We start from the raw sequence: 26,178 nt of genomic DNA on the forward strand, positions 1-26,178 counted from the left end.
GGGAAAGATGAACGGAGCAAAGTACAAAGATCCTTGATGAAAACCTGCTCCAGTGCCCTTTGAACCCCAGACTGGGGTGACGGTTCACCTTCCAAAAAGACAACGACCCTAAGCACATGTAACAGTATAATTTTAAACCGTCCCCTCGCCCATACCCGGGCGCGAACCAGGGACCTTCTGCACACAACGACAACAGTCACCCTCGAAGCATCGTTACCCATCGCTCCACAAAAGCCGCGGCCCTTGCAGAGCAAGGGGAACTACTACTTCAAGGTCTCAGAGCAAGTGACGCTAGCCGTTTCACATCCGTTACACACACAGCTAAGACAATGCAGGACTTGAACCCGATCGAACATCTCTGGAGACCTGAAAATAGCTGTGCAGCGATGCTCCCCATCCAACCTGACAGCGTTTGAGAGGATCTGCAGAGAAGAATGGGAGAAACTCTCCAAATACAGGTGTGCCAAGCTTGTAGCGTCATACCCAAGAAGACTCGAGCCTGTAACAAAGTACTGAGTAAAGGGTCTAACTAATTATGTAAATGTGATATTTCATTTTTTCATTTTTAATACATTTCCCCAAAATTTCCAAAACAGTTTTTTTGCTTTGTCATTATGGGGTATTGTGCGTAGATTGATGAGGGAAAAAACTATTGAATCAATTTTAGAATAAGGCTCTAATGTAACAAAATTTGGAAAAAGTAAAGGGGTCTGAATACTTTCCGAATGTATGCATGTATGGATATGTGTGTGTATATGAGTGTAGGTGTCTGTACGTGTGTATGTGTACTGTATGCAGTATTTCAGTCCTTCTCAGGCCCGTCTCGCATATACATCTCTCAGACACAGATCTCAATAGGTGTAGCCACCAGCATGCGCCCTGAGGGCTGGTTGTTGTTGCTGATGCTGTCTCTGGGCATGCGTTCATAGCTGTTAGTAGAGGATACGGAGCTGGTGGTGGAAACAGACACAAAATGGTGTCCTCCACCTGATTCCATCATCCCTGCCTTTGTCCCCACAGATACAGGAGACAGAGGAGAGAGAGGAGACAGAGTCTGCTGTTTCATCCTCTCCACCAGCATGTCTTCATCGTCCTCCCCAGACGAGGACGACGTGCTCCTCCCTTCCCCCTCCACCCTCACCCCTCCTCCTCCTCCTCCTCTCTCCCTCTCTCTCTCTCCACCCCCTCCTCCATTCCCGTTGCTGTCTCCCTCCACCCTCACCCCTCCTCCTCTCTCCCTCTCTCTCTCTCCACCCCCTCCTCCGTTCCCGTTGCTGTCTCCATCCAGCATCCAGCTGTGGCTGAAGTAGCCAAACACCTCTTTGACAGAGCAGCGTCGGTCCTGCTCCACAGAGAGGAGCCTGCGGAACATGCGGAGGGCCTGCTCTGTGAAGCGGCGCCACTGCGAGGGTACGGTGCCCGTGCGGCGCCTCTGCCAGCGTGTGAACTCCTGGTAGAAGGAGTCAGAGGGCAGGGCCTTCTCCCAGGGGAAGTTACCGGTCAGCATGCAGAAGAGGAGGACGCCAAAGGCCCACACATCCGTGCTGTAGTCCACGCAGAAGCCCTCGTGGCGAGACGTGTCGCACAGCTCCGGAGCCGTGTACGGGATGGTACCGCTCACCTAGGAGGAGAGGAAGAAATAGTATTTGTTTATTGACGAGGAAGATTTCATTCTTTATTTAAGTTGGCTCCCATGAGGCCCGGTCTCTTTTATGACATACTTGGTGTTTTCTGCATCTCAAACGACACCCTATTACCCATACAGTTCGCTACATTTGTCTTTTTAAATAAAGTTGCATGTGATTTGACCCACTCACACGTTTGACCGGCGAGCCAGCACGGCGTGTCATGCCAAAGTCGGACAATTTGACCTTGCGGCACTCGCGGTCGAAGATGAGGATGTTCTCAGGCTTGATGTCTCGGTGCACCAACTTCTTACAGTGAAGGTAGTCCAGGGCGATGGCAACCTGGTGCACACAGCGCTTAGCGACGGTCTCCGGGAGACCAACCTGAATGGAGAGGGGAGGAGGTTAGAAAACAATATAAACCTCAAAGATGTTTGTAATAACAACCGCTATAAACGTGTTATGACACACTGGAACCTGGAACAATACAGTGCCACTGACACGGCCTGCAACGGAAACATGCGGTCTCTCCTTCACTGCAGCCGAGGTGAGTAAGACATTTAAACGTGTTAACCCTCGCAAGGCTGCAGGCCCAGACGGCATCCCCAGCCGCGCCCTCAGAGCATGCGCAGACCAGCTGGCCGGTGTGTTTACGGACATATTCAATCAATCCCTATACCAGTCTGCTGTTCCCACATGCTTCAAGAGGGCCACCATTGTTCCTGTTCCCAAGAAAGCTAAGGTAACTGAGCTAAACGACTACCGCCCCGTAGCACTCACTTCCGTCATCATGAAGTGCTTTGAGAGACTAGTCAAGGACCATATCACCTCCACCCTACCTGACACCCTAGACCCACTCCAATTTGCTTACCGCCCAAATAGGTCCACAGACGATGCAATCTCAACCACACTGCACACTGCCCTAACCCACCTGGACAAGAGGAATACCTATGTGAGAATGCTGTTCATCGACTACAGCTCGGCATTCAACACCATAGTACCCTCCAAGCTCGTCATCAAGCTCGAGACCCTGGGTCTCGACCCCGCCCTGTGCAACTGGGTACTGGACTTCCTGATGGGCCGCCCCCAGGTGGTGAGGGTAGGCAACAACATCTCCTCCCCGCTGATCCTCAACACGGGGGCCCCACAAGGGTGCGTTCTGAGCCCTCTCCTGTACTCCCTGTTCACCCACGACTGCGTGGCCACGCACGCCTCCAACTCAATCATCAAGTTTGCGGACGACACAACAGTGGTAGGCTTGATTACCAACAACGACGAGACGGAGACGGCCTACAGGGAGGAGGAGGTGAGGGCCCTCTGAGTGTGGTGTCAGGAAAATAACCTCACACTCAACGTCAACAAAACTAAGGAGATGATTGTGGACTTCGGGAAACAGCAGAGGGAACACCCCCCCTATCCACATCGATGGAACAGTAGTGGAGAGGGTAGCTGGTTTTAAGTTCCTCGGCATACACATCACAGACAAACTGAATTGGTCCACTCACACTGACAGCGTCGTGAAGAAGGCGCAGCAGCGCCTATTCAACCTCAGGAGGCTGAAGAAATTCGGCTTGTCATCAAAAGCACTCACAAACTTCTACAGATGCACAATCGAGAGCATCCTGGCGGGCTGTATCACCGCCTGGTACGGCAACTGCTCCGCCCTCAACCGTAAGGCTCTCCAGAGGGTAGTGAGGACTGCACAACGCATCACCGGGGGCAAACTACCTGCCCTCCAGGACACCTACTCCACCCGTTGTTACAGGAAGGCCATAAAGATCATCAAGGACATCAACCACCCGAACCACTGCCTGTTCACCCCGCTATCATCCAGAAGGCGAGGTCAGTACAGGTGCATCAAAGCTGGGACAGAGAGACTGAAAAACAGCTTCTATCTCAAGGCCATCAGACTGTTAAACAGCCACCACTAACACTGAGTGGCTGCTGCCAACACACTGTCATTGACACTGACCCAACTCCAGCCATTTTAATAATGGGAATTGATGGGAAATGATGTAAATATATCACTAGCCACTTTAAACTATGCTACCTTATATAATGTTACTTACCCTACATTATTCATCTCATATGCATATGTATATACTGTACTCTACATCATCGACTGCATCCTTATGTAATACATGTATCACTAGCCACTTTAACTATGCCACTTTGTTTACTTTGTCTACACACTCATCTCATATGTATATACTGTACTCGATACCATCTACTGTATGCTGCTCTGTACCATCACTCATTCATATATCCTTATGTACATGTTCCTTATCCCCTTACACTGTGTATAAGACAGTAGTTTTGGAATTGTTAGTTAGATTACTTGTTGGTTATCACTGCATTGTCGGAACTAGAAGCACAAGCATTTCGCTACACTCGCATTAACATCTGCTAACCATGTGAATGTGACAAATAAAATTTGATTTGATTTGAACATTACGGACAATGTGACAAAGGCTGTTATAAACTGTCCTTGAACATTATTAAGAGCCAATTCATGTTTACAACAAAACATCCCTTTATTTCTGCCTCTGTGTACCTGTGGAGGGATGATGTCGAAGAGATCCCCGGACAGGGCATACTCCTGGGCAAACACGTAGTAGTCGTCAGTCTCGAAGGCGATCCCAAACATGTTAATGATGAAGGGACAGGGGGACAGGTAGAGAGAGATGCTGTACTCCCTCAGGAACGACTTCAGCTTGGTCGTCTTCTTCCTCAGGAACTTCAGGGCCATCTTGGTGCCTGAGGGGATAACAACATGTGAGAGATGAGGCCTCCCAGGTAGCGCAGTGGTCTAGGGCACTGCATCACAGCGCTAGCTGTGCCAACAGAGACTCTGGGTTCGCGCCCAGGCTCTGTTGCAGCCGGCCGCGACTGGGAGGTCCGTGGGGCGACACACAATTGGCCTAGCGTCATCCGGGTTAGGGAGGGTTTGGCCGGTAGGGATATCCTTGTCTCATCGCGCACCAGCGACTCCTTAGTAAGGTAGGTGACAGGTGCACGGTGTTTCCTCCGACACGTTGGTGCGGCTGGCTTCCGGGTTGGATGCGCGCTGTGTTAAGAAGCAGTGCGGCTTGTGTTTTGGAGGACGCATGACTTTCGACCTTCGTCTCTCCCGAGCCCGTACGGGAGTTGTAGCGATCAAACAAGATAGTAACTACTAATAATTGGATACTACGAAATTGGGGAGAAAAAACCCCACAAAAAACATGTGAGAGGTGAATGACTGTAATAGTTGATCACGCTATATGTAATCCTGGATATTTATGATCTGTAGATTAATGGACCAGTGAATGATCCTGTTAAATGTGTGTATCCTCAAGATCAAAGTGTGTGTGTGTGTGCCCGCGTGTGTGTCCTCCTCACCTCTGATCTTGTGTATGACCAGGTCTACCTTGCCGTAGGTGCCCTTGCCTAGCTCCCTGATGACATCATAGTACTTGTTGATCTCTAGCATCTCCAGGTTCTGGGCTGCAATCAGCTGCAGTTCCTCCAGAATGTCCATGTTGCCACGGGAACCCAGCGGAGAAGAACTCATACTGGGGACCAGGTCAGAGGGTGTACTGGGGGATAGGGTTAAGGGACGGACAGGAACAGGTGACGGGTTTAGGGGACTGACACACGGGCAGGGCTGGAGAGGTGGCTAACGGCTTGTATCACTGAAGAGGAGAGATTGAAACAGGCATAAATAGAAACAGGCAGACATTTTGTTAGTGGAAAACACATCAAAAGACATTAACAGTTTATAAATCTTGTTTTTGTTTCTCTTGTATGTCCAATAAAGAAATATCGAACAAGATATAGAAAACGTACTGATGTACACAACCACACACCAGCCTAACTCCATCCTACCGCAGTGTGATCATTCTCTCAGAATAATATTATTTTCTGAACACAGTGTAAACCATCCAGGTGCAGAACACTGACCTATTCCTCAGACTATAGATTCACACACACGCGAGACACACACGCGAGACACACACGCGAGACACACACGAGAGACACACACGAGACACACACACGAGAGACACACACGCGAGACACACACGCGAGACACACACGCGAGACAAACACGCGAGACACACACGCGAGACAAACACGCGAGACACACACGCGAGACACACACGCGAGAGACACACACGAGACACACACACGAGAGACAAACACACACACTTTGAATGACATGAAACAAGTTGGCTCTGTTTAGACACTCCAGGCTTTATGTTTAATTCACTCTGGTTAACACAAAACACTAGGAACATGCCCTCACACACGCGAGGACAAACACGCGAGACATTCAGCTCTATACACAATATGAAGACACATTTGAGACACACAAGACACATCTCTCGGACATACAGCTCTATTACAAACAGTGTTGAACAGAACCACGCGAGACAAACACGTAGACACATCTCTTTAGACACACACGCGAGAGACACAGAGACACACACACGAGAGACACACACGTCCTAGACACACACGCGAGACACACACGACAAGACACACACGGACACACACGTGAGACAAACACGCGTGTGACACACACGTGAGACTACACGTGAGTGTCACACGTGCGTGACACACACGTGTGTGTCTGTGAGTGTCACACGCGAGACAAACACGTGAGACACACACGAGTGTCAGTGCAAACATGTATGTGTGACACACACGCGAGTGTCAGTGCGTGAGACACACATGTGACACACACACGAGAGACACACACGTCTATGTGAGACACACACGCGTGACACACACGTATTTGACACACACGCGAGAGACACACACGTGACATGTATTTGTGTGATGTGTATGTCGACACACACTGTACTTTTATAGAGACACACAAGTGAGACACACACGCTGGAGACAAACACGCGAGACACACACGACAGAGACAAACACCAGACAAAAGCACGACAAGGAGACACAGGAGACACACACGCGAACATACTGCGAGACACACACGCGAGACACACACGCGAGACACACGCTGGGTTGACAAACACGGAGAGGATGCACACAAAGTTCTGGGACACTTTAAACGTCCAGAGACACAAGAGACACCACCTCACCAGCTGACACCACTGCAGACAAACACTGTCAGACACACCGAGACACACACGCGAGACACACACACTTTGAATGACATGAAACAAGTTGGCTCTGTTTATGGAAACTCCAGGCTTTATGTTTAATTCCTCTGGTTAACACAAAACACTATGGAACATGCCCTCCCTTTATTTGGACAGTGAAGCTCAAATGTTTCATTCAGCTCTATACTCCAATATGAAGGTGCATTTGGACTATTACAATACTGTCATCTCTCGGACATAAGATCTATTACTGTCAGTGTTGAATCAGAACCACTACGTCTCTCTCACACGTACCATCTCTTTAAGCCTGGAGGAGGGTTTCTGGAACAGTACAGTACTCTCAACTCAACTTGTCCTAGCACTGCGTTGGCAGCTAGGACAAATGTTTCCAGGTACACGTGTGAGTGTCAGTGCGTGTGCGTGTGCATGTATGTGTGTGTCTATGTGAGTGTCAGTGCGTGTGCATGTAGGTGTGTGTCTGTGAGTGTCAGTGCGTGTGCAAGTATGTGTGTGTCTATGTGAGTGTCAGTGCGTGTGCATGTATGTGTGTGTCTATGTGAGTGTCAGTGCGTGTGCATGTATGTGTGTGTCTATGTGAGTGTCAGCGCGTGTGCATGTATTTGTGTGTCTATGTGAGTGTCAGTGCGTGTGCATGTATTTGTGTGTCTATGTGAGTGTCAGTGCGTGTGCATGTATTTGTGTGTCTATGTGAGTGTCAGTGCGTGTGCATGTATTTGTGTGTCTATGTGTATGTCGGTATCTCTGCCCTGCTGTACTTTTATAGAAGCAGCAGCACAAGTGTCAGCCTCATAGCTGGATGAGTCATCAGCTTAGTGACAATGACAGCTATTTGATGCCCACACTAAAAGCACGACAAGGATGCCAGGATCCACCAATTTAAATATTCTGGGACAATTGCACTACTAAAACCACCTAGTGGGCAGATGTGACACCACCTGTACTGGGTTGGACAAAGAGGAAAGGATGCTCCAAAAAGTTCTGGGACACTTTAAAGTCCATGGAGAATAAGAGCACCTCCTCCCAGCTGCCCACTGCACTGAGGCTAGGAAACACTGTCACCACCGATAAATCTACGATAATCGAGAATTTCAAAAGCATTTCTCTACGGCTGGCCATGCTTTCCACCTGGCTACCCCTACCCCGGTCAACAGCTCTGCACCCCCCACAGCAACTTGCCCAAGCCTCCCCCATTTCTCCTTCACCCAAATCCAGATAGCTGATGTTCTGAAAGAGCTGCAAAATCTAGACCCCTAAAATCAGCTGGGCTAGACAATCTGGACCCTCTCTTTCTAAAACTATCCGCCGCAATTGTTGCAACCCCTATTACTAGCCTCTCTTTCTTATCGCCTGACACCCCCAAAGATTGGAAAGCTGCAGCGGTCATCCCCCTCTTCAAAGGAGGAGACACTCTAGACCCAAACTGTTACAGACATATATCTATCCTACCCGGCCTTTCTAAAGCTTTCGAAAGCCAAGTTAACAAACAGATCGCCGACCATTTCGAATCCCACTGTACCTTCTCTGCTATGCAATCTGGTTTCTGAGCTGGTAATGGGTGCACCTCTGCCACACTCACGGTCCTAAATAATATCATAACCGCCATCGACAAAAGACAGTACTGTACAGCCGTATTCATCGACCTGGCCAAGGCTTTCAACTCTGTCAATCACCACATTCTTATCGGCAGACTCAAAAGCCTTGGTTTCTCAAATGACTGCCTCGCCTGGTTCACCAACTACTTCTCAGACAGAGTTCAGTGTGTCAAATCGGAGGGCCTGTTGTCCGGACCTCTGGCAGTCTCTATGGGGGTGCAACAGGATTAAATTCTCAGGCCGACTCTTTTCTCTGTATACATGAATGATGTTGCTCTTGCGGCTGGTGATTCTCTGATCCACCTCTACGCAGACGACACCATTCTGTATACTTCTGGCCCTTCTTTGGACACTGTATTAACTAACCTCCAGACGAGTTTCAATGCCACACAACTCTCCTTGCATGACCTCCAACTGCTCTTAAATGCAAGTAAAATGCATGCTCTTCAACCGATCGCTGCCCGCACCCGCCTGCCCGACTAGCATCACTACTCTGGATGGTTCTGACTTAGAACATGTGCACAACTACAAATACCTAAGTGTCTGGTTAGACTGTAAACTCTCCTTCCAGACTAATATTAAGCATCTCCAATCCAAAATTACATCTAGAATCGGCTTCCTATTTCGCAACAAAGCATCCTTCACTCATGCTGCCAAACATACCCTTATAAAACTGACTATCCTACCGATCCTCAACTTTGGCGATGACATTTACAAACTAGCCTCCAACACTCTACTCAGCAAATTGGATGCAGTCTATCACAGTGCCATCCGTTTCGTCACCAAAGCCCCATATACTACCCACCACTGCGGATGCATATCACAGTGCCATGCGTTTCGTCACCAAAGCACCATATACTACCCAACACTGCGACCTGTATGCTCTCGTTGGCTGGCCCTCGCTACATATTCGTTGCCAAACCCAATCAAGTATTTGCTAGATAAAGCCCCGCCTTATCTCATCTCACTGGTCACCATAGCAGCACCTACCCGTAGCACGTGCTCCAGCAGATATATTTCACTGGTCACCCCCAAAGCCAATTCCTCTTTGGCTGCCTTTCCTTCCAGTTTTCTGCTGCCAATGACTGTAATGAATTGCAAAAATCCCTGAAGCTGGAGACTCATGTCTCCCTCACTAACTTTAGGCACCAGCTATCAGAGCAGCTTACAGATCATTGCACCTGTACATAGCCCATCTGTAAATAGCCCACCCAACTGCTCTGCTTCATCTTGGCCATGTCGCAGTTGTAAATGAGAACTTGTTCTCAACTGGCCTACCTGGTTAAATAAACGTTTAAAAAACACAAAAAAGTCTCGGTGCACCAACAGTGTTACATTAGTACAGAGACCAGCATCTCAACATTCAGTTGGACAGCAGCTTTTGCACTGGATTGGGTGGCACTTGGCAGCTCTGGCTGTGAATGGCTGAGCACCCAGGACGTTTTGGATGAGAGGAAGTCTGCAATAGCCATCTGTCTGTCTGTGGCATCAGTAAAATGTTTACTGGTGTTTTTTGTTTCTATGGCAATGGCATGTTATTAATTATTTTGTATATCCACTGCACCAAGGTGGCGGAAATGGTCTTTACCCTCCCCTACCCCCTTCTCTGTCATTCTCCCTCTTCTTCTACCATCTCTTTCAGAGGTTAGTTAGAAGCCGATTTCCAGATTGCTGTTCTGCAACAGCCAAGACAAAGCTGACAGGCTAAGTTAGCTGAGGCAAACACACCAGAATCACAATGTTATTCCTCCAACGTTCTAACAACCTCAACAAAAGTACTGCTCTGCTCTGCTGCTGTTAAGCCACTAGCTCTCTTATGAAGCCTTTCAACAGATTGTAATTTGCCTGATGCTGGACCATTATGGAAGCAGCTGTAACAAAATACATTAAAGATGTTTTTTTACTGTATTGTTAAGAGGCAGCCATTTTGCCGGTCCACTCGAATAAATGAAATCAATCAGAATTGAAGATGAAAGATGACCTTCCTCTATTCAAAAGAGAGCACTGGAGACAAACACACATAGTCTGTAGTGTACAACCCTTCCGGATTGTTTGGTGGAAACGCACTGATTATTTTCTACGGCATGTAATCTAACAACAAAATATATTAGCATTATTTGCATCTCTCTCTCTTTAATCACCTGATCCTTTCCTTGCCTTACGAGGCTGGCAGCTTTTCAGCAACACACAGCTGGAACCGAGAGAAAGAGAGAGAGGGAGGGAGGGAGAGAGAGAGAAGAGAGGGAGGGAGGGAGAGAGAGAACACAGATAGTGGTTTTCACCTCCTGCTTTGACCACAGGGGTGTGAAGAGCTTCAGGTACAACAGGTACTGTACCACGCCAGCTCATTTCACGCACGTGACTTATACTCTGACTCATCATGGATCTGTGTGTGTGTGTCATCATAAGCCCCTTTGATCAGCTGGGCTTGGCCTAGATCTGCATGCGGGCCACACACAACAGACACACATGCACAGACAAACTGTTGCTGGCCAAAATGACCGGGAGAAAAAAAATCCCCAAAATACATTTGACCGTCATGCTTATCGTCCACAAGTTAATTTGCATAATTTTGTGGAATTAAATTGCCGTGTGTGTATATTCGTTCGTCCTCATGTAGCCCATTTTATTTATCACATTTCTCCAGTTGCTCCTCAGCTGGTTGCTGATGGAGTAGCCTAAAAGATGTTATTTTATAGGCCAATTCATTTTGCAACAATTCTAAAAGCAATTGTGTTAAAAACAGCTACTAGTTGTAGTTCTCAACTGGTAGGCCAAATTGAAGCGTGCCTCCCATTCACCATAGGCTACACGTGCAGGCAACAGGGCGACATTCCAACACTTTACAATGTGACCTGGAGGCAGAATCCATTTTGAAAACGTACTTAATTGTTTGAAACCTAAATGTTTTACTTGATTTATATGAGGCATGTGTTACCTTGCTTCAACGTAGTGTACAGTCAAAATCCGACCATTGAAAACATGGAGGCAATTATTTTATAGACTTTATAGGCGGCAGGTGAGGTTCAAGTTTGGGGAAGCTTACAATGTATCCTTCCCTACAATTTCTACCGATCTGCGTGCCAGTTAGAATTTTCACATGCACATTTTCGTGGAAGAGTTTAATTTCAATAATAACGTTTGAGTTTCACTTGTAAAATGATCAAACCTAAAAGTTTAAATGAAATGAACGCTGGAGGACCAGCCACTGCCATATGGACACAATCCCATTGATCCACTGTGATCCATTGGCGGCTTTATAAATGAAGTCAATCCATTGTCAACTAAGTAAAAATTGGCTACATGAAGCCGACAAAATTAAAACAGTAGGAAATATTATTAAAATGCTGTTTATTTCAATCGGATTCATCTCTCTACTCAGCCTGACTGCTGTAATGGGGAATTGGTCAAAAATAAACTATCAAAGGGCAAACAATTCACACAAACGAACAATGAATGTGCAAGAATTGTCGAGAGACAGCTGAGCCATTCTGGAGAGAGACTTGCCTCGATCTTCACAACTCACCCCTCCCCTTCTTCTTGTCTCAACATTTTAAATAACACTCAAAAAACATTATCTTCACACATATTTTAGATGCTTTTCCCCGGCACCTGCAACTCAATAATCAGCTAGGCCTATTGCCACTCCCACTGACCCAATTGTGGGCTTCCTATGTACTGTAAATAGGCATTGGCCTGTGAACTTATGATTTTGTTTTAAAGAAGCAAATGATCCTCGATTCCTCTGCGGCTAAGTCATGCTTTCTGGTGAGGTATTTTGAATGATTTAATAATAATGGTTTAATTATATACTTTTGGAACATTTATTTCAATGAACTTCCATATAGGACCCACCACTACGCCATTTCTCCTCTGTTCTATTAGTTTTCATATCAACTTTATTCTGTTGCCCAGAAGCCAAAGGCACAATCCTAGTCATATTAGCAACCCATCCTAGTTGTTGATCATTAGATTCCCCCCTTTCTAAATTCCTAATGGATATTTTAATCGATGTCACAGGTGTGATGTTTAGAATGTTTTTTAGAACATTTTTTTATTGCATTTTGGCAAATGTTTGAAAATTACGATTTATTGTCTGCTTCATTACAGGAGTTGCTTGTTCTGTTAAAATGAATTAATATTATCGATACACTGCCGATTTTGCAGGTCTTCCTACTTACAAAGCATGTACAGGTCTGTAATTTTTATCATAGGTACACTTCAAATGTGAGAGATGGAATCTAAAAGAGATTGCGTCCTACGCTTGGATTGCGTCCTACCTGACAGGTCGCTCCTACCAGGTGGCGTGGCGAGAATCTGTCTCCTCACCACGCGCTCTCACCACTGGTGTCCCCCAGGGCTCTGTTCTAGGCCCTCTCCTATTCTCGCTATACACCAAGTCACTTGGCTCTGTCATAACCTCACATGGTCTCTCCTATCATTGCTATGCAGACGACACACAATTAATCTTCTCCTTTCCCCCTTCTGATGACCAGGTGGCGAATCGCATCTCTGCATGTCTGGCAGACATATCAGTGTGGATGACGGATCACCACCTCAAGCTGAACTTCGGCAAGACGGAGCTGCTCTTCCTCCCGGGGAAGGACTGCCCGTTCCATGATCTCGCCATCACGGTTGACAACTCCATTGTGTCCTCCTCCCAGAGCGCTAAGAACCTTGGCGTGATCCTGGACAACAAACTGTCGTTCTCAACTAACATCAAGGCGGTGGCCCGTTCCTGTAGGTTCATGCTCTACAACATCCGCAGAGTACGACCCTGCCTCACACAGGAAGCGGCGCAGGTCCTAATCCAGGCACTTGTCATCTCCCGTCTGGATTACTGCAACTCGCTGTTGGCTGGGCTCCCTGCCTGTGCCATTAAACCCCTACAACTCATCCAGAACGCCGCAGCCCGTCTAGTGTTCAACCTTCCCAAGTTCTCTCACGTCACCCCGCTCCTCCGCTCTCTCCACTGGCTTCCAGTTGAAGCTCGCATCCGCTACAAGACCATGGTGCTTGCCTACGGAGCTGTGAGGGGAACGGCACCTCAGTACCTCCAGGCTCTGATCAGGCCCTACACCCAAATAAGGGCACTGCGTTCATCCACCTCTGGCCTGCTCGCCTCCCTACCACTGAGGAAGTACAGTTCCCGCTCAGCTCAGTCAAAACTGTTCGCTGCTCTGGCTCCCCAATGGTGGAACAAACTCCCTCATGACGCCAGGACAGCAGAGTCAATCACCACATTCCGGAGACACCTGAAACCCCACCTCTTTAAGGAATACCTAGGATAGGATAAAGTAATCCTTCTCACCCCCCTTAAAATATTTAGATGCACTATTGTAAAGTGGTTGTTCCACTGGATGTCATAAGGTGAATGCACCAATTTGTAAGTCGCTCTGGATAAGAGCGTCTGCTAAATGACGTAAATGTAAATGTAAATGTAAAACAAAAAATCCAGAAAATCACAATGTATGATTTTTAAGTAATGAATTTGCATTTTATTGCATGACATAAGTATTTGATCACCTACCAACCAGTAAGAATTCCGGCTCTCACAGACCGGTTAGTTTTTCTTTAAGAAGCCCTCCTGTTCTACACTCATTACCTGTATTAACTGCACCTGTTTTAACTAGTTATCTGTATAAAAGACACCTGTCCACACACCCAATCAAACAGACTCCAACCTCTCCACAATGGCCAAGAACAGACAGCTGTGTAAGGACATCAGGGATAAAATTGTAGACCTGCACAAGGCTGGGATGGGCTACAGGACAATAGGCAAGCAGCTTGGTGAGAAGGCAAGAACTGTTGGCGCAATTATTAGAAAATGGATGAAGTTCAAGATGACGGTCAAACACCCTCGGTCTGGGGCTCCATGCAAGCTCTCACCTCGTGGGGCATCAATGATCATGAGGAAGGTGAGGGATCAGCCCAGAACTACACGGCAGGACCTGGTCAATGACCTGAAGAGTGCTGGGACCACAGTCTCAAAGAAAACACACTGCGCCGTCATGGATTAAAATCCTGCAGCGCACGCAAGGTCCCCCTGCTCAAGCCAGCGCACGTCCAGGCCCGTCTGAAGTTTGCCAATGACCATCTGGATGATCCAGAAGAGGAATGGGAAAAGGTAATGTGGTCTGATGATACAAAGATAGAGCTTTGTTTGGAGGAAGAAGAATGATGAGTACAACCCCAAGAACACCATCCCAACCATGAAACATGGAGGCGGAAACATCATTCTTTGGGGATGCTTTTCTGCAAAGGGGACAGGACGACTGCACCATATTGAAGGGAGGACGGATGGGGCCATGTATCGCGAGATCTTGGCCAACAACCTCCTTCCCTTTGTAAGAGCATTTAAGATGGGTCGTGGCTGTGTCTTCCAGCATGACAACGACCCGAAACACACAGCCAGGGCAACTAAGGAGTGGCTCCGTAAGAAGCATCTCAAGGTCCTGGAGTGGCCTAGCCAGTCTCCAGATCTGAACCCAATAGAAGATTTTTGGAGGGAGCTGAAAGTCCGTATTGCCCAGCGACAGCCCACGAAACCTGAAGGATCTGGAGAAGGTCTGTATGGAGGAGTGGGCCAAAATCCCTGCTGCAGTGTGTGCAAACCTGGTCAAGAACTACAGGAAACGTATGGTCTCTGTAATTGCAAACAAAGGTTTCTGTACCAAATATTAAGTTCTGCTTTTCTGATGTAGCAAATACTTTTGTCTTCCAATAAAATGCAAATGAATTACTTATAAATCATACAATGTGATTTTCTGGATTTTTCTGGATTTAGATTCAGTCTCTCACAGTTGAAGTGTACCTATGATAAAATTTGCAGACCTCAACATGCTTTGTAAGTAGGAAAACCTGCCAAATCGGCAGTGTATCAAATACTTGTTCTCCCCACTGTATATATATAAATATACATACATACATACACATTACCGGTCCGAAATTTTAGAACAGCTACTCATTCAAGGGTTGTTCTTTATATTTACTATTTTCTACACCGTAGAATAATAGTGAAGACATCAACACTATGAAATAACACATACGGAATCATGTAGTAACCAAAAAAGTGTTAAACAAATCCAAATATAAATAATAATATTTGAGATTCTTCAAATAGCCAGCCTTTGCCTTGATGACAACTTTTGACAGGTAGTGTATATATCTTCTTAAAATATATTTTCCTTTATTTCCTGCACGCCTACCGCCCCCCTAATTGGAGTAAAGTAATGGTTTCCACTTCCGGCTGATTTTTTTTAATTTAACCTTTATTTAACTAGGTAAGTCAGTTAAGAACAAATTCTTATTCACAATGTTGGCCTACCACCCCAGGCCAAACCCTAACCCAAACGATGCCAATTGTGCGCCACCCTATGGTGGTAAATCACGGCCGGTTGTGATACAGCCTGGAATCGAACCAGGGTCTGTAGTGACGCCGTATACACACTATATACATTTTACAGACACAATCTATTTTACAATAGTTATATTTTGTTTGTTTTTAGTCCTGGCCTTCCTATATTTCTGATATCCAGTTTGATTTAAATGTGATTTCTGTTATTCTCAGCACCGTGGGATGACGCTCTAATTGGTTTATGCACCCAATGCATATGGGTCCAGTACATTTTTCCAATGGCCGGTAAATTAAAATCTTTATCAAATAGCTCAGCTCAGTATTTGTATGATTTATTTTATACAGTCTTTTTAGCTCAATAACCTAATAATTTTGGACTCCACTGTAGGTCTGCGTAAAGGACACCCATTCTATGTCAGGCATAATCATTTCTATTGGGACAGCATTCTCAGGAGCTGCATCATGTTGAGCTCTGCATGGTGCAGCTGTAGCCTAGGCCTACGACTCTGTCCTCACACTTCCCTTCCCCTCTGGCCCTGACTTGGAGGTCAGTTCTGATCGGTTCTCTTTCAATTATTCATTTTGATATCTCATGTGGGATTCGCTAGGATCACCTACTCTCGGATCTCTTCTGCACAAAGAGTATTACTCTCTCGTGCTCCTCAAATCGACTGGATCCATGTTTCCCTGATGAACTATTCACAAGTGAACCGTGAAGGATATCGCTGCCGCGCGTAGCTCTTCAGACCCTGTCGAGAGGTTGAGTACTAACTGGAAAGCTTTTGTTTAATGTAGAAATTCCTTTCAAACCTCTCAGTCGCCATTGGTAACTAGCTTCACGGCTAGCTATTGAGACTCGGTTAGCCCACGCTGCAAGCTAACCTCACTAGCATACTCTACGTAGAACATGGTAGCATTTCTATCTACCTTCTTTTGTCTGGTTTAATCTACGTTCGCCCATTGTGTTAACTAGTCTGACCGTCTCAGCCTCACGGCTCCTTCGGTCGTGGAAGCACACTATCTAAAGGCTAACTCTGCCCCCAAGTGGGTTCCTTCAGCCAGCACTGAGCTAGCCATGTCCCTTCACCACGAGGTAGTTGCTAGCTAGCTAAAGCCCCAACGCCCCCAAGCGTGTAAAGCATTCTACTGTGCTAATTATTGCTATCTGTTAGCCGCAAGGCTTCTAACTAGCAATCTTATTACGCTGTTTACACAAGCTACTATTTGTTAGCCACAAGGAGCAAGGTTTAACTAACTAACTAGCCAACACCAACTACATGTTGTTCTTACAGCAGGCGTTGCTCTGTCGCCCTATCAAGCCTTGTTCCTCACAATGGCCAATGCTATTCCATCCCAGGATGAGCCGAGCCAAGCACTCAGACCCCCATGTTGCGGTTTCATCATTGCCGGGAAAGATTCCCACCCTCAATGCATCAATTGCTTGGGTAAGGAATATGTCCAAGAGGCACTTGAGGACCGTGAGTCCAGTAAGAACTGCTAAATGTTGACAAGGGCAGGTCTGAAAAGGAGGCTTAAACGTGCTTCTATCTGGGTAGTACCCTCGCCACTGAGAAAACATCAAGAGCTGAGGCTCAGCTCCCTACAACCGTGCCTAGTTGAGGGTGAGGCCATGGAGCCTGGACTCCCTCCCCTCACTGTCTGACGACATACTGTCAGGCAAAGGTGAGTTGAGAATAACGATGGGATTAATCTATAATAATAATACTCACGGAAATCTTCAAGAAAACTCAGGAGGTGGGGGCTGACGACCCCGTTCTCTCGCCCTTTTAATTCCGCAGGCCTGGTGGCCCAGAGAGCAATGGAGCTGCTTCTGGTCAGCCATTACAACCCTGCTTACAACCAGTCCTGGCAGATATCGTCATGCAGGCTTTATACCCATGTGAACGAAGCAATTCTCCATTCTCATCCGGATGCATTAGACCTCGGGGCTTAGCTGGTAAGAAAAAAATATTCAAATCTAAAGAGTGCCAGCCCCTTATGCAAACTCTCTGTTTTAGAGTTATTGGACTTTTTTGGCTATGTACAAAGGGCCTCTAAGGTGCAGGGTTGAGTAACCAGGTGGTAGCCGGCTAGTGATGGCCTTGAGATAGAAGCTGTTTTTCAATCTCTCGGTCCCAGCTTTGATGCATCTGTACTGACCTCACCTTCTGGATGATAACCGGGTGAACGGGCAGTGGCTCGGGTGGTTGTTGTCCTTGATTATCTTTTTGGCCTTCCTGTGATATCAGGTGCTGTAGGTGTCCTGGAGGGCAGGCCGTGTGCCCCCGGGGATGCGTTGGGCAGACCAAACCACCCTCTGGAGAGCCCTGCGGTTGCGGGTGGTGCAGTTGCCGTACCAGGCGGTGATACAGTCCGACAGGATAATCTCAATTGTGCATCTGTAAAGGTTTGTGAGGGTCTTAGGGGCCAAGACAAATTTCTTCACCCTCCTGAGGTTGAAGAGGCGCTGATGTACCTTCTTCACCACACTGTCTGTGTGGGTGAACCATTTCAGATTGTCAGTGATGTGCACATAGAGGAACTTGAAGCTTTTCACCTTCTCCACTGCTGTCTCGTTGATGTGGATATGGGCATGCTCCTTTTGTGTCCAGTATGAAGGGAGTTAGATAGTTTCAGGTGCAAATCCTAACTGGCATTAGCAATTACACTAGCGCTAGTTAGCAACTTCCTTCAATAGGAGAAAAATGTTATCCACGAGTTCCTCTGAATTTGGGTAAGTAGATAAATGTCCTTATTGCCAAAATCCGTAAGTATCCCTTTAAGCACAATAGACATGTCCCAGGACCAGATAAAGGCTTAGAGGCTGTGCATAAGCTAAGCGCCCTCCTTATCTTCTTCCTTCTTTTTTTTACTACAAAACATAGAAATGCGCCATTTTCACATATGTTGATATTGGGGTGGTGTTGTAGATGATGAATACGAAGTTTTAAAAATATATCAATCAAATAAAAAGGCCTTTCCCTTAATAAAATTAGTTTCTGATAGCTTGACGGACCCTGAGCACCCTGGCCGCCTGCTGCAACAACCCGGCCAGAAGCGGCTATGCTGGTGTCCCTTGTAGGCCTAGCCATAGGCCTATGCTATATCTATGACTATGTCTGTCTTGGACAACTGCAAGTGATGAGAACAAGTGACCGTCAGAGAGAGAGGGAGAAATAGGGAGAAAGCTGACGACGAGATAGAAACTGGAAAACAATCAATATGATGTAAAGTGACTGTCATTGCGCGCGAGAGAGAGCACTTGAGCGATGGAATTCATTTACATACGCGTTTGCCTAGCCTAGAACAAATGAAGATAACCACATTGCGAAGAGGCAACACATATCAATTGGCGGATATAATGGACTATGTTATGCACTACACATACCTGGCATGATCCAGGTACACTTTTACGCAAACCCATAAAACATCCGAAGACATCCCATCCAGTACGGAGGACGGCAATAAATCATCAGCACAGAAATACAAATGCAACAGCATTGTTTCAAATGACTGACACCTTGCAGCAGAAGTCTCATTTCGTGCCAGGCAAATGCGCACTACCCATTCGGCAGCAACAGTGGAGGATTCTACAATGTTTAGATAATTCAATATCAGTTACTTCTCATTCTGCAATAGGCTACTCACCATTTAATATACGAGGGCTCTGAAGTCTGCCCAGTCACGCCAGATAAATAACAAATCGTGAGGATGATAGCACATAGCCAAGCAGTTTAATATAACAATTTATCTTCTCCGTCTGCATTCAAATGTACCTTATCGTGCTGTTGACACCCGGTCTAGCGGTAAATTCGCATTGCTCAGCTGACCGCTAGCACTTTCGCAAGCTTCTCTAGCTCCAGTCCTATTGTCTCCGCATCGCTCCTGGATGAGAGGATCAGAGAGGAGGTTCCAGCCCCTTTTCCGCCTCAACCAATAGCAGCGGAGAATCGGTAGACGCGCACCCTGCTTGCAAGCCTGGACCGGAGCTACGGTCCTCGCTGTCTCCGTACAGATTAGCGAGTTAAACTCAGAAAGGAAAGGTAGGAATGAGACGTGAATTTATCGGTTGACGGTTGTTGAAGAGTTTGGGAGGGCTATGGCATTATAGGGATTCAAGTCATGGAAAGTGATGGGCTACATCTCAAAATTAGTAATTGGTCATTTTATTGCAGGACTATGATGGACATTGTTTCATATTACCACTATGATCAGCACAATTGGAACTGTTTGGATGCATGACAGTCTTGTAACAAACAGTGGCTTCCTCTCCATCATCTTAGTTTGGGCTAATAACTGATCTGAAAACAGGAGAATGTTCACTACAGTAGGACTTTGCTATCACCTGTCCAGTTCTTTCAGATCACTGAAGATGAAGGAAGAGAGAATACATCTTAGACTACCGCACCTGGTGCATTAAACTGTCACTGTGAGGCGTGAGAAGGACTAGTTATTAGACCTAGTAACATATCATTACCATCTCTGATGTGGTGTTACCAACAGGTTGCATCACAAGAACAGATAGAGATGGGAGAATGCCAGCAGTGCTATCTAGATACCATAACATTACACTCCCTCATACCACAGCGTTACATTCCACAGAGAAATACACACAAGACAGGGAAGATACAAGCCTATAAAAATACTGCAATGGCTAAGTGTGTGTATGTATGCATGTATGCATTTGTCCTGTCAATGGTCTGTTCATTATTATACAGTAATTACAGAGGAACGGTGTGAGTCGTGTGTGGAGCCTGTCTGGTCTGGCAGCCTGCTCTGTTTCTGCGTGGTTTATCTTCACACACACACTCATCATAATCACTTAATCCTCTGGTACAGAGGCCTCTTAACTATTCTGTTCCTACAGGGTCTGGATGTCACAAACCAACAAAGTCTGCTGAAAAGAGCAATGAGGAGTGTGTGTGTATCTGCGTCACAACGCAGTGCTAGCATTTTGTGAGGCGCGGCACCCAGACTCAGAGCCTATGATTACTTTCCAAAGATCAGAGAAATGAAATGGTACAAAATAAATTAGACTATTTTTGCTACCATATTACCGGGAAAGATGTTTTATTTTTCAACGGAATGATAAAACAAATCTAACATCAACAGTTGTTCAGTATTTTCATTTTTTGGGGGGGCTGAGACAAAAAGAAAAGATTCTGTTTGAATCAAACACCTTATCTCGGTTTCAAAACTGTATATCTTAACTCACAGTCCAGTATGACGTTACAATATAACTGGCTGAATACCAGGGAATGTCCTGACTGTCAACCTGCTTGGGACGGAGAACTGGGCATAAACCTAATATTTCATAAGTGTATGTTCACTTACATCAGACCAGTCAAGATTAAACACATCTTCAAACTATAAAAGGTTCTTAAACGAAAATCTGTGCATTTAAAAGGTTGTTTAAAAGGCAGCACAAATCCATATAAAACATTAGTTACCAGTAAAAGTCTTCTCTGCAGTCCTTCTGACTATAGTGCAATAGCTATAACATAGAAACCCGACCCCTCTCTTACACAAGAGGTAGATAAAAACAGCGTGCATGATAAAATAAACAGTTAATAAACTAAAGGAAGCAACTTTTTTCAACAAACATCAACACAAATGTTACCATAGATAAGACACACTCAGGAAATAAATGTGTTGTTTCAGCTGGTATTCGTCTTGTCATTCACTAGGGAACTAGTATTAATAAAGTAAGTATTTTTTATGCTATTACATTTAACAAATTCAACAAAAGTGGTATCTACATTATGGTATCAAATGGTATGTTCCACAGACCTGAATCCAAATGTTACTGGAGGGACAGTAAGACACATTCAGGAAGAAAGACAAACTTGTCTTCGTGCAAAATGGCACCCTATTCCTTATATAGTGCACTTCTAATGGCTAGGGCACTTTATAGGGAATAGGGTGCCCCATCGTCTCTCCTAGACAAAGAGGAAGAGCTCCAGGTCTTTAGCATGGAGGTGTTGGGCCAGGTTCTGTATACGACACAGACGGACCTTTTCGGAGTCGCCCGCGTTGTACACCCTGAACACGTGATACCGCTCCTTCTCCCTCAGAGCAAAGTCCAGCTCGTTGGCCGAGAGGTGGATGAACGCTCTGTCCTTCTTCACCGTTGACTTCACCTCCACAAACACCTCTCTCACTACCATCCCTCGCTTCTTCTCTTGTTTCTCCTCTTTCTCCTCCCCTGACTCCCCCTCCTGAGTGAGGTTGAAAATTAGTTTGAAGTCATAGGGCTGGCCACTCTCTCCGCACTGGTTGTACCAGGTGACTAGGCAGGGCCCCCCGGGGGCCTGGCTGTCTCTCCAGTGACAGAGGAAGGAGAAGACCAGCTTCTCGCCCCACTCCCCGATGGCCACTGTGTCCCTCTGATCATCAGAAAACAGCACCTACAGAACACACATAGAAATACACCTTTTAAAAAGGTGCACTTGGCAATAGGACTTCCTGCTTATAGAAAGGACGAACCTCTTACTGTGCTTATAAATCATCATATGTGTGTGATCAGTCACTCACCGTGGAAGGTCTCTGGCATTCAAGCTGCAGGTCCTCCAGGAGGGCCTGAGGATGCAAAGGTTTAGCCCAAACAGGTGAGTCCAGGGCCAGGGGAGGACGCTGGCTAGCCCCCTGGAACATACTGGATACCACCCCCTCTGGAATGGTGGTACTGAAGCTGGGAGAGGGGGAAGGAGGTCAGTACAGGTGCATAATTACTTCACCCCCACCTACATGTACAGATTACCTCAACTCAAAAGCCTGTAACCCTGCACACTGACTCGGTACCGGTGCCCCCTGTATATAACCTCAATATTGTTCTTCTTATTGTTACTTTATTATTATTACTTTTTATTTTTGTCTACTTGGTAAATATCTGGAGTGGTGTGAAGCTCGCCACCATTGGACTCTGGAGCATTGGAAACGCGTTCTCTGGAGTGATGAATCACGCTTCCCTATCTGGCAATGCGATGGACTAATCTGGGTTTGGCGGATGCCAGGAAAACGCTACCTTCCCCAACGCATAGTGCCAACTGTAAAGTTTGGTGGATGAGGAATAATGGTCTGGGGCTGTTTTTCATGGTTCAGGCCCCTTAGAACTTGACTGGCCTGCACAGAGCCCTGACCTCAACCCCATCGAACACCTTTGGAATGAATTGGAACACAGATTGCGAGCCAGGTCTAACGTCCCAACATCAGTGCCCGACCTCACTGGAAGCAAGTCCCTTCAGAAATGTTCCAACATCTAGTGGAATGCCTTCCCAAAAGAGTGGAGGCTGTTATAGCAGCAAAAAGGGGGACCAACTACATATGAAAGCCCATGATTTTGGAATGACGAACAGGACTCCACATACGTTTGGTCATGTAGTGTTGCAAGTAACATTTAAAAGATGCCATATAATGGACTACTGCAAAAAAACTAAATGATCAGAGTGTACAAGCTGCAGCCAGGGGATGGGTCTTACGGTTGCTGGTTGTGTCCACTGGTCTTGTCTGGTCTGTGCTGGTCTGGGCCTCTGGCAGCGTGCTGGCCAGACTCTCTACCTGCCACAGCTTTGTCTGCGTTCTGCTCTGCTTCCACTGCTGCATCCTGACTGGGCTCTGTGTGTAGCAAAACAACCAGGAGAGGAGAGAATTACAATACTGTTCCATACGGCTTACAAGCATATGATCAAATGTATCAATCGACAAATCAACCAATCACCTAATCATATACCATCATAAACACCTAAATAAACTCCATAATAAGGACAAAGAGGGTCTGACCTATGGTACCCAGGTGGCTGGGATGGTCCTCCGCTGTGCCATCGCGGGGGCTCTGACTCTGGACACCCTCTCTCCCTGCATCCATCTCCCTCTCTGGGTCTTTCTCTCTGGGGCTGTGGTTGGAGATGGAGCTGGGGCTATAGCTGGGGCTGTCTTTGGGTTCAGCCGGAGGGGGCCACATCTTCAACACCGCCTCCACTGGTCCTGCTGTCTGCTGGCGCTCTGAGAGGATACGATCATACAGGATTACGGGTACACACTATATTCACACAGAAACACACACACAGAGACAACTCAGAGTACCTGTGCGACTGGCTGCTGTGTTGGAGAGGGAGGCGCGGGGAGGCCAACACATTAGGGTCTGCTCTCCATCCTCCTGCCCAGGACGGAAGTCATCTTCTGGGGTTGAGACAACCGGTGATGCCACTGGAATTGGAGGAGAGGAGTTCTAACTAGGAATGTCTGCAGTTTACTTCCATATCTTCAGTCATTATATTCCGATGAGTGTAGTCACATTGGTCAGTGCAAGACACACTACCTGGTATTGGCTGTACAGGTAGTACAGGTTGAGGGACCTCCCATGCCTCCTCCTCACTGGGAAGTTCTCCTGGGCACTCCTTCTGAAGAAACCTCTTTAGAGTTGCATTGTCCGGCAGTGATGTCATCAGACCACTCAGGAAGTGCACCAGCTCCTTCCTGTGACTGCTCTCGAAGCTGAAGAGCTTCACCAGCTCTCTGAAGAAACACACAGTCAGGAGTTATTTACCAACACACTCACATACCCACCTGCGCACACACACAAACATACACATGCGCGCACACACCTGCAGATGTCGAGCCTGGCTGAGAGGTGGTCTTTCTGGATGTAGAGTTCCTTGTTGTCCTTCAGTAGACATATGACATCCTCCATCTCTACCACGGGATCCTCCTCATCACTCACAGACAGCAGGTACCGCGTGTACAACATACCTACCTGCACACAAACACAGGTTCTGAGTTGAGGTTCCTACCAGTTTAAAAGGTGTGGTTCTCAGCTAAAGTGAGGTTCTAATGTAAGGTTCTAAGGCTCTAATATGAGTTTCTCAGATTAGGTTCCACAGAAAGGTACTAATGTGAGTTCTAAGGTGAGGTTGTACTATACCTGTCCATAGGTGAGCTGTCTGATGGTCTGCCTGATGTTGTTCTTCTTTAGTTCCCAGTAGAGTTCTTGCAGGTCCTCGTGGTGGTAGAGGAACCTCTGGATATAGGGAACCACAGACTGCACAAGGCGCTGCATGGAGGGGCAGGGTCTGTAGTTCTCTGTCTGTGCCTCAGTACTGACACATTGGGACAGGAAGCGTACACCACAGATCTCCAGGAACAGAATCCTATCTTCCTCACTGAACCACCCTGCACTGAGAGACCAACCTGGGGAGAGAGAAGGAGAGCGGAGAAAGGAGTGTCATATATACAGATCCACAGCTTCTCCATGTACTTTCCCTATTAAGTCACAATGTTGACGTTTGCAGCGTTATGTCCAGTACCTTGGGATGGTCCAGTCTTGGTCCTGGGTGCAGGCCTCTTCTCTGGGAGGGGCAGGTTGAGCAGACACACCTGTTTGTGAGCCTTAAAGATCTTCTCCAGCTCTTTGCTGTCTGGTATCATGGGTCTGTGGGCTAGAGTCACCCAGCTGTTGTCCTTAGTGGGGAACACCCTCTTATCCAGCAACATCCCTGAATATCAGAGGACAATAAGAATGTACATGTTACTAAAACCAGTCCAATAAGGAACTAAAGTGTGTGTGTGTGTTGTTCCTCACCCTTCAGTGTAGAACAGTATCTCGGGTTGATGCTTAGGTTTTGCTCCTGTTCTCCCTGTCCAGGGGTTTTACACTTGTCAGCTGAAGAGAGACAGACACAGAGAGATCGTTATTTCGACAGGAAATAACAGACACAACAGAGAGTTATTTAAACTGGGTTCAGGTAGAAGGACATTATATAACTTCCATGAAAGGACCGTGACTCAGGAGAGGGAGAGGGACTCACCCAGCCTGGCGTAGAGTTTGGACACATCTCGGAGTACATCTACAGTAGGTAGAGGACAGGAGTTACACACCAGCTCCAGTAGAACCACATACTGCAGCATGGATGGGGTGAGCTCCACCTTTAACAACTACAGTAAGAAAACACAACACAGTGTTGTTTAAGAAAATATACTCAAAGGAGAAAGAAAAGCATCAAATTGGTGTGTCATCTAAACCCACCCCAACCGACGAACAATATATCTCTGTTTTGAAACATTTTGGTGATATGGTATACATTGAGTATACCAAACATTAGGAACTCCTGATATTGATTTGATCCCCCCCTCCCCTACCCCCTCTCAGAACAGCCTCAATTCGTCAGGGCATGTACTCTACAATGTGTCGAAAGCGTTCCACAGGAATGTTGGCTCATGTTGACTCAAATGCTGTCCACTGTTGTGTCAAGTTGGCTGGATGTCCTTTGGGTGGTGGACCAGTCTCGATACACACGGGAACCTGTTGAGCGTGAAAAACCCAGCAGCGTTGCAGTTCTAGACACAAACTGGTGCACCTGGCACCTACTACCATACCCTGTTCAAAGGCACTTAAATATTTTGCCTTGCCCATTCACACTCTGAATGGCACACCTACACAATCCATGTCTCATTTGTCTCCAGGCTTAAAAATCCTA

At 46.6% G+C, this 26,178-nt stretch overlaps 2 protein-coding genes across 8 annotated transcripts in view; both read right to left on the minus strand.

The window, feature by feature from the left end:
- Positions 1-680: 680 nt before the first annotated feature.
- LOC124039295 (serine/threonine-protein kinase SBK1-like) lies at positions 681-19,559 on the minus strand. The gene is made up of 6 exons (XM_046355236.1): positions 19,355-19,559; positions 5,007-5,299; positions 4,180-4,382; positions 1,818-2,009; positions 1,255-1,621; positions 681-1,122 (listed from the first exon to the last, which is right to left on the minus strand). Exons 2-6 carry the CDS (start codon positions 5,176-5,178, stop codon positions 839-841), a joined length of 1,218 nt encoding a protein of 405 aa, XP_046211192.1. The 5' UTR covers positions 5,179-5,299; positions 19,355-19,559; the 3' UTR covers positions 681-838.
- Positions 19,560-20,759: 1,200 nt separating this feature from the next.
- wu:fj29h11 (protein NO VEIN) overlaps positions 20,760-26,178 on the minus strand; it is a 54,822-nt gene continuing 49,403 nt past the window's right edge. For all 7 annotated transcript variants that reach the window (XM_046356999.1, XM_046357001.1, XM_046357000.1 and 4 more), the window contains 11 exons: positions 25,510-25,636; positions 25,284-25,364; positions 25,009-25,197; positions 24,627-24,892; positions 24,310-24,458; positions 24,024-24,220; positions 23,789-23,911; positions 23,486-23,707; positions 23,185-23,320; positions 22,241-22,397; positions 20,760-22,113 (listed from right to left, as the gene is read on the minus strand). In XM_046356999.1, coding sequence (XP_046212955.1) covers positions 21,646-22,113; positions 22,241-22,397; positions 23,185-23,320; positions 23,486-23,707; positions 23,789-23,911; positions 24,024-24,220; positions 24,310-24,458; positions 24,627-24,892; positions 25,009-25,197; positions 25,284-25,364; positions 25,510-25,636 — 2,115 coding nt within the window. In that variant the 3' untranslated portion in view covers positions 20,760-21,645. The remainder of the gene's footprint in view (positions 22,114-22,240; positions 22,398-23,184; positions 23,321-23,485; positions 23,708-23,788; positions 23,912-24,023; positions 24,221-24,309; positions 24,459-24,626; positions 24,893-25,008; positions 25,198-25,283; positions 25,365-25,509; positions 25,637-26,178) is intronic.

The sequence above is a fragment of the Oncorhynchus gorbuscha genome, linkage group LG07 (assembly GCF_021184085.1).
Source record: "Oncorhynchus gorbuscha isolate QuinsamMale2020 ecotype Even-year linkage group LG07, OgorEven_v1.0, whole genome shotgun sequence".
Lineage (NCBI taxonomy): Eukaryota > Metazoa > Chordata > Actinopteri > Salmoniformes > Salmonidae > Oncorhynchus > Oncorhynchus gorbuscha.

Excerpts from the sequence above, each read along its gene's own strand:
- LOC124039295 (XM_046355236.1), bottom strand. The coding sequence starts at position 5,178 with ATGAGTTCTTCTCCGCTGGGTTCCCGTGGCAACATGGACATTCTGGAG. Across the intron at positions 2,010-4,179 it reads TCGACATCATCCCTCCACAG|GTTGGTCTCCCGGAGACCGT; the intron begins GTACACAGAGGC and ends CTCTCCATTCAG. Across the intron at positions 1,123-1,254 it reads CAACGGGAACGGAGGAGGGG|GGAGGAGCACGTCGTCCTCG; the intron begins GTGGAGAGAGAG and ends TGGAGGGGGAAG.